This window comes from Phaenicophaeus curvirostris, chromosome 17 (genome assembly GCF_032191515.1).
Source record: "Phaenicophaeus curvirostris isolate KB17595 chromosome 17, BPBGC_Pcur_1.0, whole genome shotgun sequence".
NCBI classification, from domain to species: Eukaryota; Metazoa; Chordata; class Aves; order Cuculiformes; family Cuculidae; genus Phaenicophaeus; species Phaenicophaeus curvirostris.
In genome coordinates this window covers 7,415,446-7,429,473 of record NC_091408.1, presented here as the reverse complement: position 1 = coordinate 7,429,473, position 14,028 = coordinate 7,415,446, and the positions used below count along the sequence as shown (strand labels likewise).

Below are 14,028 nucleotides of genomic sequence, written 5' to 3'. Positions count from 1 at the left end.
AAGGTATTTGTTTTGGCACTCATGCAGCATTTTGATTGAGGAAATGAACAATATGAATCAACACTGTGTAGCTAATGGCTCTGCAGACTGGCTGGTGGAGGGGTCTCAAAATCCAACTGGATATTGAGAGTGGTTAGTGAAGAGGTGCCTTATTAGCAGAGACTATCACAGGGGTTAGATTATATCCCTGTGCCAGGTGCAAGCTTCCTCTCCAATCTAGAAGAGGGAAAAATGTGATTTCTGATCAAGTTAGGAGATGTCATGGATTGAGGGCGTAGTGGAGGTGAGGAGGGGAGCAAAACCATTAGGACTGCTGGGTAGGGTGGGTGTGGGCAAGCCGTGTGTGTGTTATTAAGACTTGCCATAGTGATGTGCATTGACAAGGGTGGAGATGGCTGCATGGTGAGCAGAGAGGCTGAGCCTGGCTTCATGGGCACCCGAACTGAACGTGGGACGCTTGCTCAGTGAGATGGTGGGTGCATTCCTCAGTCCTTCCAATAACAGTAATGATTAGGTAGGTAGATGATGTTGCCATCCATGCCTGCTCAAGAGTCATCAGTGTGTTCATGTTCAGTGTGTTTGTAGAGCCCTTGCTCCAGCTCATCCAAGATCCAAGAGGCCTGAAGGTGCCTTTGGTAATGGTAACAGTGGAACTACCATTGGTTGGAGCACGTGTTTGACAACAAGGAACAACATTTGGAACCACTGTAAGAGTCAGAGAGGATTCTGCAGTGCTGGAACACTTTTGAAGTCAAAATTATCCATTCTCTAAAGATAGGGATCTGTATGAGGAATGTAGGACCTGAAATAAGAACCAGTTGAGGGAAAGCCCTCTGGCAGGTGGTTTGCAGGTGTCAGTCTAATGGTTTAAGTCCTTCCTTCCTTTCTTCCCAGCCATTAATGCGGTTTCTACCAGTAGCAGTTTCCACCAATGTGCAGAAGTCTTTTTGTTTTTTTCTCAACAGAGAGCAGTTATGCAGCGCTGGAGGTTGAGCTTGTCCTGGTTCACTTACACGCATCTTCCTCTGAAGCTGGCATCTTCGCTTTCCTGGCTGAGATGCAGTGATGAGGCAGAGGAGATGTGGCAGTGTTGGATTTCAAAAGAATCTGTGTGTTCTTGATCTTGTTCTAACACCACAAAACGCAATTACGTACCTCTTACTATGGTACAACTATAAGCAGCTTTTCTTAGTCTCAGTCAGTCATGCTAAGGCATTAGAGATTTGCCATGATATTGTTATTTAACTTAATTTATCTCATTTTCTTGCTATCCCTTTCTCTTTAGGGCAGAAGGGTCAATATGGCACATACTTTATTACTTTCTAGCCCATTCTAGTCCTGCCTCAGTGCTGGGTGGCCATGGAGATTTACTGCCCAAAGTAATACTGATATCTCACAGAAGAGAAGTGCTTCCTCTCTGCTTCCCACTGCTAGCTTTGCGACTTCCCTGGAGAGCCGCTGGCAGCTGGAACTGGCAGTCGGACCTGGCAGCACTCTGCTTTCCTTAAAAAGGCCAGATTGCAGCTTAATCAAACATCTTTCCAAATTGCAGCAGGAAAATCCAAAGGCTCTGCTTTAGAGAATTGAAACGAGGAATGTGCTCTTAAAATGCTGACTGAAGCAGATCTTTAACATGTTAAAACCATGAGGCGCTGGTTTCCCTTTTTGGAACAAAAAGAGGAAATTCCTTCATGTAACAGGATGTGTTAAAGAAATGCTGTATATGAAGGATTTTGATATTGTGTCTTTCCCTTTCTGTTACTTCCTCAAATATCATGAATTAGAAATGTGTGTGTGTGTGTTTCATGTCTGGCCTCTCATGAGCTGTAGCCTTAGGCAGAGCTTGTCTCTTTTTTCCTTTTTTTGGTTGGGTTCAGCAAAAACTTTATTATTTCCAATTGGTTTTTCCATTCAAAATGAGTTGTTTCATAGAGCACCTCAATGGCTCGGATATTTAATTCCAGTTACAGAATAATTTTATCTCTGTGTCTGTAAAGCTTTTGTTGCTGTGATGCGATCGGACTGACAAGATTATAGAATGTGTTACTTGCTAAAAAGATGGGTGGTGTAAGGCTGTGGATGATCCTTCTGTTGTGGTTTTGACTTCTCCCATTTGTGGTATCAAGTTTCATTTGCTATTTCAGAAATAAAGTATATGTGACCGGCAGCAATTTGGCTTCACACACAAATAAGATTCTTAATTATATTTTCCTAACACAACCTTTCCTTTTATGCAAGTTTTACTGATTAAAAATGCTTTGTGACTTTCAGCTGTGTTAAGAAGCTGGGACTCCTGTGTTACGTGGTTGCAGGAGTGCCTGGTGTCGTCTCTCCTTATGGCATTTCATGGACTTTCTCATGCAGGAGGATTCAGTCACACAACTGTCAGAAAGCAGCTTTGTGGAAGAGGGCTTTGGCATGTGGTGGTTTGCACAAGCTGCGGGAAGATGATGCAGCTGAGGAGCTGGAGCCAGTGGGGCAGGTAACGTTATTCTCGCAGGATGCAGCGCTGTGAGTCGAGGAGCAGTCCTCCTCTGCTTCTTTGCTGACTGCTGCAGCAGCTTTTGAGCTGCGTGGTCTGATGGACGAGCGAGGCTTCTAGAGGTTAGGGCAAAGTGGCCTCTCTGAAGGTGACAAAACATCCATCAGTTCATCTTCAGCCACTGAAGCTTCTCACTGTCCAAATTGTGAGTCACAAACATCCCGAAAGGGAGAGAGCTCTGAAAATTGTCCAGCAATCAAACATTTTCTGGTCAAAACTTCCCGCATAGGATTGCAAGAGGAAAAATCAATCAAGTCCCAGAGTGTCTCAGGGTTGAGATGACATGATAGCAGGTGTCTGAGAGACAAGGCAGTGAACTGCACAGATGGGGATCTCCAACCAGCTGGTCTTGGCTGGTGTAGATAGGTAAAATTATCCTCATCCCTGTTTACTCTGAAGCTTTTTTTTTTACCCCCTTCTTCCTTACTAGTGTCTCTCTTTGTCCCCAGCAGGGTGGTGCAGGAAGTAAATGTCCGAGTCACAGCTCATCCCCGATTTCAAATGGTTAACGAGCCGCAAAGCAAATGATTGACTAAATACTGGCTCTGACCCACTTGGAGCAAGAGCTAGCTGGAGACATGGCTTCTGCTGAGCCAAAACAATTTCCTTCCAAGGGTTAGCTCTTCTGCTGTTGTGTTTAGCTTGTGCATCAGGGTTTTTACATGTGTGCAGTGCAGATGTTAGCAAGGATGCAGTGGTCCTCTAATTAAACAGTGCAAGGCTTACATTGTTTTCAATATAAGAAGACAGGCAGCACAACTGATAAGAGGTGATAATATATAAAAAGTGGCCTACCATGCTGAGGGACATCTGCTCATAGTTCATGTGGATTCCGTTCCCTGTAGTGTGGTGGATGATAGCTTGAAGTGAGCTCGTGTTGATGCTGTAGGAACTAACCGCATCCTCAAAGGAAGAGGAGGATGGCAGACTTGAGGCGCCTCAAGCCTCTAATGGGAAGTGGCAACATCCGTGTTTTTAAAAAACTTATCTGTGTTAAATGGAAAGTTGAAGTGACTTTTATTTGTTGAGCCTCACAGCAAGCACGTGTGGTAAGACAAAGAGCCCTGAGGCCTTTGCATATGTTTCAGCTATGCTATCATCTCTAGGGAAGAGCATGACTCAGTTACACTGGCTTGAAATATTCAGCACTATGTTATTTCTCTTGCAGCAGAAGGGCCTGGCACTGCACTCTGTTGGAGATGCCCTGGTTTTCCTAGGCAACAAACGGATAGTAAATTGTTTAGACTTCCTCACGGCTGTGAAATTCCTTCCCATAATGTCCCTGAAAACAGGATGGGTGCTAGGATATTTTGGACTGCAAAGAGCAGCCCTGCGATGCTCCCGTTGGCTCAGCACTGCACTGGCAGTCAGGCGCTAACAGCAGTGATTTCACTCTCTGTTTCTCTCACCTCTGAGATGTGTGGCCAACTGCCAAACCAGCTGTGCTTTCCAGGCGGCTTTTCTTCTCCCGGGTAGGTGAGTCTGGCCTTGAAGAGACAAATGCACACATGTTCATGCCTCAGCAGTTGAAAAAAAAAAAGGAGCAATTTCTTATCATCTGCATTGGAGCAGGGAGAGAAAATAAATCCTCTGGAGGTGAAGTTACATGGCGTGTAAGCACTCGGAAGAGAAAATGCCAGCGGTGCTGGTGCAACTCCAACATACTTGACACTTCAGGATCCTGCTGTTTCCTGGCCAAAGCTACTTCTGGGTTTTGCCTGGATTGCATTGTACTGCTAAACTCTTGTCTTTGGGACCAGAGGTGTCTGTATAGCTTGTGCTGGAGAAGGGTTGCCATCTACTTTGTTTCATGTATAGGAATGGTTGGACTCGATGATCCGGTGGGTCTCTTCCAACCTGGTTATTCTATGATTCTATGATTCTATGTCTTTTCATGGAATTGCATCTTCTGTGGTGGGTGCTCCATGTGGCTCAGCTGATGAGGGCTTTCTGGAAGAGAGAGGCACTTCTGGTTGTCTTCAAAAGATAAATGCTGTCCTCCTGCAGCTTTGTTCATCCTCACTGCAGCCTCAGGGAGTGGAGCCACTCAGGGAGCTGGCAGCTTTAGCCAGCATGGGGATCCTACCCTGATACAAGGTCAGGAGGTACAGGAACCCCATGGGCAGCTCTGATGCTTCTGGGATCTCCTTTCTTCCACGGGCACGTGTTCAGTGTTGCTAGATGTCTGGTTGTGTGTCATATAAACTGAAAGCTTGAGGTTTGTGACTAGTTGAGTTTGGGCAATTAGTTACAAGTACCGTCAAGGTGGGTGGTGTACAAAACAGAGGTAGTGTGGTGCTAAGGAATGAAGCAAAGCCTGAAAAGAAACAACTTCAGTTAGATGGTGCAGCAGTCATTGTGATGAGGGACTACAACTGAGTGAATCGCAGGCAGCTTTGTACCCTTTTCACTGCTGGCAAAGGGATCGGAGCCTGCCAGCGAGGCCCTCGTGCTGCTTAAGTCAGGTTGCACGTCTCTGGGGACTCTAGCAGCAAACTTGTGAAATGTTTGTTCAGCTCCATGAAGTCATGTTGGCCTGGAGAGCCTGCAAGTGTGTCCAGCTCCAATAGGAAAAGATGCTGCTCCTGTGAAAAAAAAACTAGCAGGCAGATGTGTTCCCTACCAGGGTTCATGCCTCTTCCCAAAGAAGAAATAATGACTTTTGAGGTAGAGGTGAATGCAGGACAGCAGTTCTTACACACAAGATTGCAAGAAGGAAGGAAAGGACAAAGCTGTTACCAGATTAAATTGAATTAAGAAGGAATCTGATGGTTAGTAGACAATTTGGCCTTCTTTTTCCCTGTCTTCTTCCTCTGTGACCCAGTGGCTGGTGCACTGCTGAGTGGTTTATCAGCTGGCACATCTCTAATTGTCTGAGGTTGTTACTGGAGCTGCCCAACACAGCTTTGCCTTTCCTTACTGCGGGAGGTAACGCCTTGCTTACTTTTCTCTCTTGCTGCTCTGTTTGGTGCATCTACTTGCAGGAACCTTGCAGGGCAATGTAAATGAAGATATGTCCTATCTCTGATGTCACGCATCCTTGGCATTTCTTTTTTCCCTTATCAAGAGAAATGTCACTTGCACATGCAACTCGTTAGACAAATAACTTAAATATTGCTGCCTTACATTGACTGCGCGTGTGGTACGTAAACAGCGTGAATGATGGATTTGGCTGTAAGGGTATTATTGCTGAATTATGAACTTATCCTACCTTTCCTATCACAGGAATATTTGCTAAAACAGCATTATTTGGGCAGCATGGAGACTAGCAGCTTCATCAGGATGTTCCTCAGTCTTTTCGGAGAAAGCCCTGGTAAATGCAGTAAAGGTGGATGGCTTTGGAATCAGCCAAGGAGCTAATAACAGGCATCTTGAGCTGTTTCAGCGTAGCACAATAAGAAGTGTGTGCTATCTAGAAAGCTGAACATCTGGCGCACAGGCTAATGAGAGATCTGAGAGCCACCCTGTAGGGTTTGTTTGTAACTCTTGGAATTCGTAGGAGATCACTAGTTTGTTGGATTTTTTTTACATTATTATTTATTAAACCAAATGCTGACACCAAATATCAAACGATGAAAGTCCGAACTGACTTCAGTTTGACATAAAATAGCCTGGCTGGGAATGGGGAGTTATCTCTGGTTCCTGTGAATGTTTTCTGTCCCTTATTCCCCTCTTGCCCTGCCGTTGAGATCCCTCGTAGCCACATGAGCTCCTCCGAATGAGAGGAGTGAGTTTGCACTCTCAGCCAACAGAGAGTTTTTCCTTCCCCTAAGCAGGGAATTTGTTTTGCTAGGGGAGGGGTTTGGGCTCTGGAAAGTTTATACTCCTTCTCTTTCTTTCTTTCTTTTTTTTTTTTTTTTTCTTGTTTTTATTGTAATGATGACATATGGAAACTATTTACACAGGAGCATGCTCTGCTGCACTGAATGGAAATGCTGGAGTCCCGGCAGTATCGTTCCGGATGCCTTGTGTAAGCAGCCAGCTGGTTTTGCTTTTTCTTTTTTTCTCTTTTCTTTTTTTTTATCCCCTCCCTCTCTCCCTTTTCAGGGAACGTCTGGGATAAGTTACACAAGTGTGGAAGGAAGCTTTGCCATCTGTGAACAGCTCAGTTCGTTTACTTTGTCATGGCCCTTGTACTGTGAACTTCACAAATATCTGTTTTCTTTTTTTTGCGGGGAGGGGGGAAGACTCCTTGCTGTGAAGAGTCAGCACTTTGACTCTGTTCCCATTAGTCATTCCTGTTCACTGGTGAGCGGATTCTGCTCTGTGCCAAAATAAGAGAGCATGGCACATGAAGCTTTGCTTTACATGCTTAAAAGCTCTTTGTCTCACAGCTAAGCCTCCCGACAACTTGCTCTTAGAAACATCCTGCCTCTAAGACAGCAATCGGGAAACGATTTAACTGAAGTCTGAGCCACCTTCCTCAGAGGGGAGGGGAGAACACGTTTAGTTCTGCAGAGAGCAGAAGAAAATCTTTTCTGCGTAGCTTTCCCTTGAGGAAGCTGTGAAATTGAGGATCGGCTTTCGGAAGGGAGGGTGGGAGGAACTTCAGATCATACTTGTCTCCCTCTCCCCAACTCCAAACACAAGCGTGCCCGCTTCCCGACACGGCGACTACCATGCGGTGGAGAGAGCTGCCTGCCATCTACTTTGAGGATTACGGGAGTCCTGTGGAGAGATCCTCCTATCTCATTGAGCTCGATACTAATGGTAAACGCCGTCGGGGATGTTCTGCAGCACGAGCGGAGCGGAGGTTGCATTAGTCTGTGTCATTGTTATCATGGGAGCAGCTGAGGAAATTAGCTAGCTGGAGGGCTGCCAAACAAACAGTCAGAGGGTTGCTTTTCAAATTTATTATTATTTTTATTATTATTTATTACCCAGATGATGCTGTTGCCTTAGGGATGCTAGATCAACCTTCTGGTACCTGATGGGGAAGGAGCTGGTCCACAAAATGCAGCTCCGCACCGGAACACTTCACCAGTACATTTTCTGTTGTCTGTGCCTAGAAAGATGTTGGCTGGTTTAGACAGGAGGAAAACATCTTGGTTTCTAGAGTCTCTTCTTTGTATCTAATTTGCGTATTTGAGCACTGGTTTGCATTCACCACCTTGATCTCAATGGGACATCTCTTCTATTACAGCTGTGAGTCCTCTGTGTGAAATCATGGAATGGTTTGGGTTGGAAGGGACCTTTAAAAGTCATCTAATCCAACCCTCTTGCAATGAGCAGGGACATCTTCAACTAGGTCTGGTTGCTCAGTGCAACCTGAGAAATGCAGAAAGAGGTCCTGGGTTTCTGGCTGGGGGCTGGAGGCCACTTTATGCTCTACATCTACTCTGTCTCAGTTAAATGCCCCACGGAGGGGAGGGCAGGTAGGACAGGGCTGCACTGTGCTTCATTGGACAGCAAATGATCTGTGAGGATGGGAATGAAGACTGGAAAATGTTTGTCTCGTGGGCAATAAAGAGCTTCAGCAGTGAGTCCAGGTTCTGATGAAGAGGTGCTCCTTCTGCAGCTCTGTTAAGCAGTAAATGCAGAAAGGCTCTTGCTATAAGGGAGTCTGTCTCTTTGAAACACAAAGACATTAAAAGCTTTGTAAATAATAGCATTTAAGAACTTTTTAGAGCTCACAATATAACACTTATGATTTTGGTGTATTGTTGGCATCTTTTAGTTAAAAAGCAAACAAATACAGAAGACTGCCATTCTGGGTCTCTGGATAAATAAAAAGCTCCATCACTCAGTTTTTTTCACGAACTGTGCTCATTCAAGGTGTAGAAAGGGACATGGGGGAGGAATCTGCCTCATTCAAACAGACATCCAGATTTTGAATGATATTTCAGGGTACAGGGGAAGCGGGGAAGAGAAATAGGCTTGATAGTGCAGGATTCTCAGCAATATGAGTATGCAGTCAGGAGAATCTTCACAAATCCCAGATAAACGTTGTCTTGATTGATTTGAGGGTGGAAAAAGCAGCTGTGGCTCTGCATTGGTGAAGGAGTTTCTGATCTTTCAGGAGCCCCCAGTGCCATTTCTCTTAATGGGTGCAGTTTATGATGTTGACTCCCCTCACTCCTGAAAGATTGATTCAGTAATTGAATGAGGATTATTTCATCATAGCAAAGAGGTGCAGCAAATCTTCAGCATGCTGTTGTAGAGGAAAAGAACTTCATTGTAATTCTTTCCCACTCTCAGATAACTTCTTGTAACACTGTTTTCCACAGTCTCTCCTGCCCCTGAATGTGACCAGGCAGTGTTCCTTTAGCAAGCCTGCTTTGATTTTGGGGGTTGGACATCCTTGGAGACTCCTAGCTGCCTGTTTATGGTTTATGACTGCTGATAGTACGCTATGAACATGACAGCATGGATCTCCTGAGCCAGGAGACCTGCTTCTTGTATCAAATTGGCTGCTGTCTCTTTGATGATCTTCTAGGAGCATTCCTGTGTTGAAATGCAGATTTTTGAGTGTGACTCCTAAAAGCTTCTATATGGGAAAACTCAATTTGTCTGTGTACAAGCTGTGGGTTTCCCAGATACTCTGCCACCTCTGGATGCTTGTCTCTGGTCCCAGTGCCTGGCTTGTTTGCATGCCTCCTGATCAATCTCAGCTTGTTTAATTGTAAATCAATTACTCTCTTCTTGTACCGATACAGATGGAGGTAGCTATGACGTTATTAATGACGCATCCAGCCCTGCTGCAGGGGACTGCTGTGCACAGCAAAGCTCTGCCCGACACAACTGGGAAATGAACTACCAAGAGGCAGCGATCTACCTCCAGGTGAGCCCTGCTCTTTGCTGTGTGGTGTGAAAAATGGACTGCTGAACCTGTGGTAGCTCCCGATTATGAGAAACAAAGACCTTCCGTTTTGAGATTTAAAAAGTTGGTGCTTTGCAAAGGAATCTACTCAAAAAAGTGGGGAGATGGTAGGCTCTGGCAAGTCATTTGGGAGCAACTGAACAAGCCACCCATCCTCTCTCATTTCTCCCAGTGTCAAGGACTGGAGTAGCCAAGGGATTAAACACAGATTCAGTTCTGCCACCTTGCTGTGGAGATTTGTGTAATGTGTCATGGATTGTCATTCTATCTCTTTAGTTCATAGAATGGTTTGGGTTGGAAGGGACATTAATGGGGGTTCCATAGGCAGGGACACCTCCCACTGGATCAGGGTCCTCCAAGCCCCATCCAACCTGACCTTGAACACCTCCAGGGATGGGGCAGCCACCACCTCTCTGGGCAGCCTCAGCCAGGGCCTCCCCACCCTCACAGCAAAACATTTCTTCCTAAGATCTCATCTCAATCTCCCCTGTTTCAGATGAAAATCATTCCCTTTTGTCCTGTCCCTGCACTCCTTGATCAAGAGTCCCTCCCCAGCTTTCCTGTAGCCCCTTTCAGTACTGGAAGCTGCTCTAAGGTCTCCCCAGAGTTTTCTCTTCTCTAGGCTGAACAAGCCCTGCTCTCAGCCTGTCCTCATATGGGAGGTGCTTCTGCCCCCTGATCATCTTCATGGCCTCCTTTGGACTCAGTCCAACAGATCCATGTCCTTCCTGTGTTGAGGACTCCAGAACTGAACACAAGGCTCCAGGTGGGGTCTCACCAGACCACTTTAGAGGGGGAGAATCCCCTCTTTTGACCTGCTGGTCGTTCTTCTTTGCTCCAGGGTGAATGGTCTGCGCTGTCCTGGAGACATCTGGTGTTCTGGAAGTGCAGGTCCTAATCCAGCCTTAGACACATATTGGCAGGTGGCTCTGGCTTGTTTGTTCAGCATAAGTCAAGCCCTGCACATCATGTAAGACATGAGAGAAGGTAGAGATCTTGATTTCTAGAGGAAGAAAGCTAATATTAGGGTCAGCCCAGGCACGAAATTTAAAAAGAAAAAACAGTAAACAAACTAACAATCCCCTCCATACTCCAGTTACAGGAAACACCGTTGTTAAACCAATGAAGTTACAGTATTTTTAAGGTACAGGCTGGTGTGGTGAATTAGCTACCAAAACTGGTCTCCTCCCAGAGCTGGCCAGTCTGAAATCATGCTGGTTCCCTTATTGTCCTTCCTTCCTCCTTCTCCTCGTTCCCTTTCAAAGGGTCTGCATTGCACCTTGAGGTGCTTTGGACCTGGTTAGGTTTACTGCTTAAGCCACTGCAAGGTGAGTGAAACCATTTGTTCCTCCCTGCTCCTAGACCACAGGACTGAGAAGTATTGCTTCTCTGGCACTTTAAAATGGACTAGGCTGGGACCTTGGTAATCTTCAGTTTTGTTGTATGCTAGAGCAGCACAACAATACAATGGTAGCCTGAGCCCCTCATGGGCTTTTGTTTAAACTCGTGATTATTGGAGATGCTCTGCAAAGGGTCATTGAGCTGCCGCAGTGTCTGATGGTGATGTACGCAGCAGGCTTCGCCCTTCCGACGCGGATTATTCTTGCTGCTGCCTTGACCAATGACTATAATGACAATGTCCTTGAAATGAAGTAGGCGTAACTGAAAGAGCATGCAGATTGTTTATTTGAATCAGTAGCTGCAGGCAAGAATTTCTTATCTGAACAAGACTTTGCTGTCCAGCAATGTTCTGAATTGCTTGGCTACCAAGAGGCAGGATTTAGACTATTTTTCATTCCACAAGTGTGTTTTGTCAGGCGTGAATAAGAATGCCCTGCTGATCTCAGCTAGTGCTGTCTTTGAGGGGAGGGGGCTGCGTTTTATGGAGCTTGCTGCTGGGTTTTGTCCTGCTTGCAGTCTGGCTCACTGACCCGGCAGCGTTTGTTCTTAAACAGAATTTGAGTTTGCCTGTGAGATGGGTAAACGAGAAATATTTGAAACCCTCTTCTGAATTAGTCTCAAGAATGCTTCACTCCTTAAAGGAGATCCATGACTTTGTTATCAATTTGCAATCACAGTTATTCTGCTTGGATAGTAATAGCTTACTGTCCTTACAGCAATCGCTTACCTGAAAAGATGCTAATTTAAAAAGAAACAACTTCCTGTGCATCTGTGTGTCCCAGCTGGGTAAAAAATGATCTCTTATGACAGTTGCCAAGAGGCAGCGAGTTGCCTGTGAGTGACTAAAGCTCGCTTGCTTACACCATTGACTCAAGAAAGAGAAGAAGCTTTTGGGTGGTTCTGCATGAAAACCCTCCAAATTCTTCCCAAACTAAGTTTTGTCCTAGAGGTAAAAATAGCAATGATGTAGCTGTTTAAAAATCAGTTGTAGGCAAACTGTTAAGATGGAGTATCTGACCTTTTCATCTTAATTAAGCTTTCTACTTAAGAGGGAATGACAAATCAGCATAGGCACTTGTTAATTTTTTGTGGAGTCTATCTTCTCACATTCCTGAAGCAGAAAACACTGCGTGTGCTCCAGTGTTTTCTTGCAGGCATTTTTTAAGGCCAAGATAAGGAGGAGCAACTGTCAGCCAGGCCCTGGAGCTTATCTGTGTGTTTTCGTGTTCTGTCCTGGAGAAGTTTAATCAAATAAGTCTGTACACGTGTGGAAGTGGTTGCAAGTAAATAAGTGCTGTGTTTATGTTGGGATGTTGACTAAAGTTTCTCTGCCTACCTTTATGAACTTTTTCAGCGCTCTTCCTCATTTTGAAAAGGCTCAAGGGTTTTTGAAGCAGGAGTTTTGTAGATATTAATGAGTTTCATTACTGAAATATGCTTATGAACAGAAGGAGATGTCCTCTGTGTGTGGAGTTCATTCCTCAATAAACGGATCAATGTCAGGCTGTAAAGTGGGAATAGTCTGTTGGGAATTGTATCTAATCCTTATAAAAACCTGTGTTCTTCATGTGGAAAGCTCTGTTATAGTACCAAGAGTTACTAATGCCGCTGTCTTCTTTATTCCTGCTGCCTTAGGAAGGAGAAAACAATGATAAGTTCTTCACTCACCCCAAAAATGCCAAAGCACTTGCTGCCTACCTCTTTGCACACAATCACCTTTTCTACCTAATGGAGCTGAGCACAGCACTGCTTCTCCTGTTGCTGTCTCTCTGCGAGGCACCTGCTGTTCCTATGCTCCGTCTTGGCATCTTTGTAAGTACTTTGGGGCAAAATGAAGAAGTTGGCCTGTTTTGCAGGGATGGGTAAGAGGAAAAAGAAGGCTAAACACTGACAAGAAGGTAGCGGTAGTAGGCAAAAATCCACCTAGCTTGTTCTGTTGTCAAATGGGTTGACAGCAGATACACCAGCCAGCAAAGCATCCTTTTTTCATCTGGTGTGTACTGACCATGAGGAAAGTGACACTTCTTTCATATTAGAAATTTCTCGAGTTCTTGAATTTTGTAACTGTATGAGAAGTGTATGGGCTTTACTTTTTCTTGAGACAACTCAAGAACCTGTGTGCTTTGATGGGTTGGTTTTAAAGTCATTGACCCCAGCACCACCACTGGTACCAGAAAGCAAACAGATCTCAGCTTGGGACAGGCTGCTAAACCTCCTCCTGTCCTCTCCTCCCAGTATTGTGATGACTGTTAATGGCACCCTAGGACCATGCTGGGGTGCAGAGTCAGGTGTGACAACCTTTAAGTCAAAGTGTTGCTCAAAATGAGTCAGGGCTGTGGAACTCAGCCCTGGGTTTTGAGCTGTGGCTAAAGCTGAGGCTGTAAGAAAACACTGTCATTGTCTATGAGGTGCATTTTGCATCTTCTGATGGAGAAGGTGTCCTTCAGCACTGCCAAAAGCTGTGTTCTGCTCCAGAGGTTGATCAGAACCCTGTCTGTAGTTGTCCAGAACATCTGCTTTAAGAGAAAAAACTGCTCTGTGTTAAATTCTCTCTGCCCAGCAGCTCTTCCTGCATTTCGCTAAAAAAATGCAGTCTCAAACATTTTTGAGAGGTTTTTGCTTGAGTTGCTGGTGTCTTACCCTTTTGTTTCGAAAGTATTAATATGTTTTATTGATGTTTTATTCAAGTCCAAAAGGGATATGGATTTCAAGGGCATTGTGGGCTGGTACTGACTATAGGAGAATTCTACAGGCTTTAATAAAAGCACAAAACAATAAAAATAGAAACTTTTAAAACCGGAGTGTTATTCTAGCTTTAAGAGTGGCCTTAGGTTTGCCTGCAGGTCACAGTGCTTCGTTTGGACTGTTGTAAAACCCACATGCTTCTTGAAAAAGGAATGGCAGAAATGCAGCCTCCAATGTGTTGCTGTTTATAATCAGAAGTGCTGTGTTGAGCTTTGTTGTGTTGTAACAGGTCCATGCAACCCTGGAGCTGTTTGCATTAATTGTGGTAGTCTTTGAACTCTCGATGAAGATGAGATGGCTGGGCTTCCAAACCTTTATCAGGCACAAAAGGACTATGGTGAAGGTAAGTTTTCAGTCTGGCTGTCACTATTTCTCCTTCAGTGTCTTCAGGAACCAAAGAACTGGATGAATATTGGTCTGCACTGTAGCAGGGATGACATAGCCATGTGTCCCCGCTGCCAAATGATTCATGTGAGATCTCTAAGCTCTCAGTGACACCTCCCATCCTTAAAGTGTCCAA

General features: G+C 45.0%; 1 protein-coding gene across 3 annotated transcripts in view; it reads left to right on the top strand.

Annotated features, from left to right (window-relative positions):
* Window positions 1-14,028, top strand: part of TPCN1 (two pore segment channel 1) — a 46,812-nt gene that overhangs the window by 9,840 nt on the left and 22,944 nt on the right. Inside the window, exons 1-4 of one of the 3 annotated variants that reach the window (XM_069871279.1) lie at window positions 7,069-7,252; window positions 9,199-9,323; window positions 12,399-12,575; window positions 13,738-13,851. In XM_069871279.1, coding sequence (XP_069727380.1) covers window positions 7,162-7,252; window positions 9,199-9,323; window positions 12,399-12,575; window positions 13,738-13,851 — 507 coding nt within the window. In that variant the 5' untranslated portion in view covers window positions 7,069-7,161. Of the gene's footprint in view, window positions 1-7,068; window positions 7,253-9,198; window positions 9,324-12,398; window positions 12,576-13,737; window positions 13,852-14,028 lie in introns of those variants that run through there. The other 2 variants (XM_069871278.1, XM_069871280.1) reach the window with 2 other exon arrangements.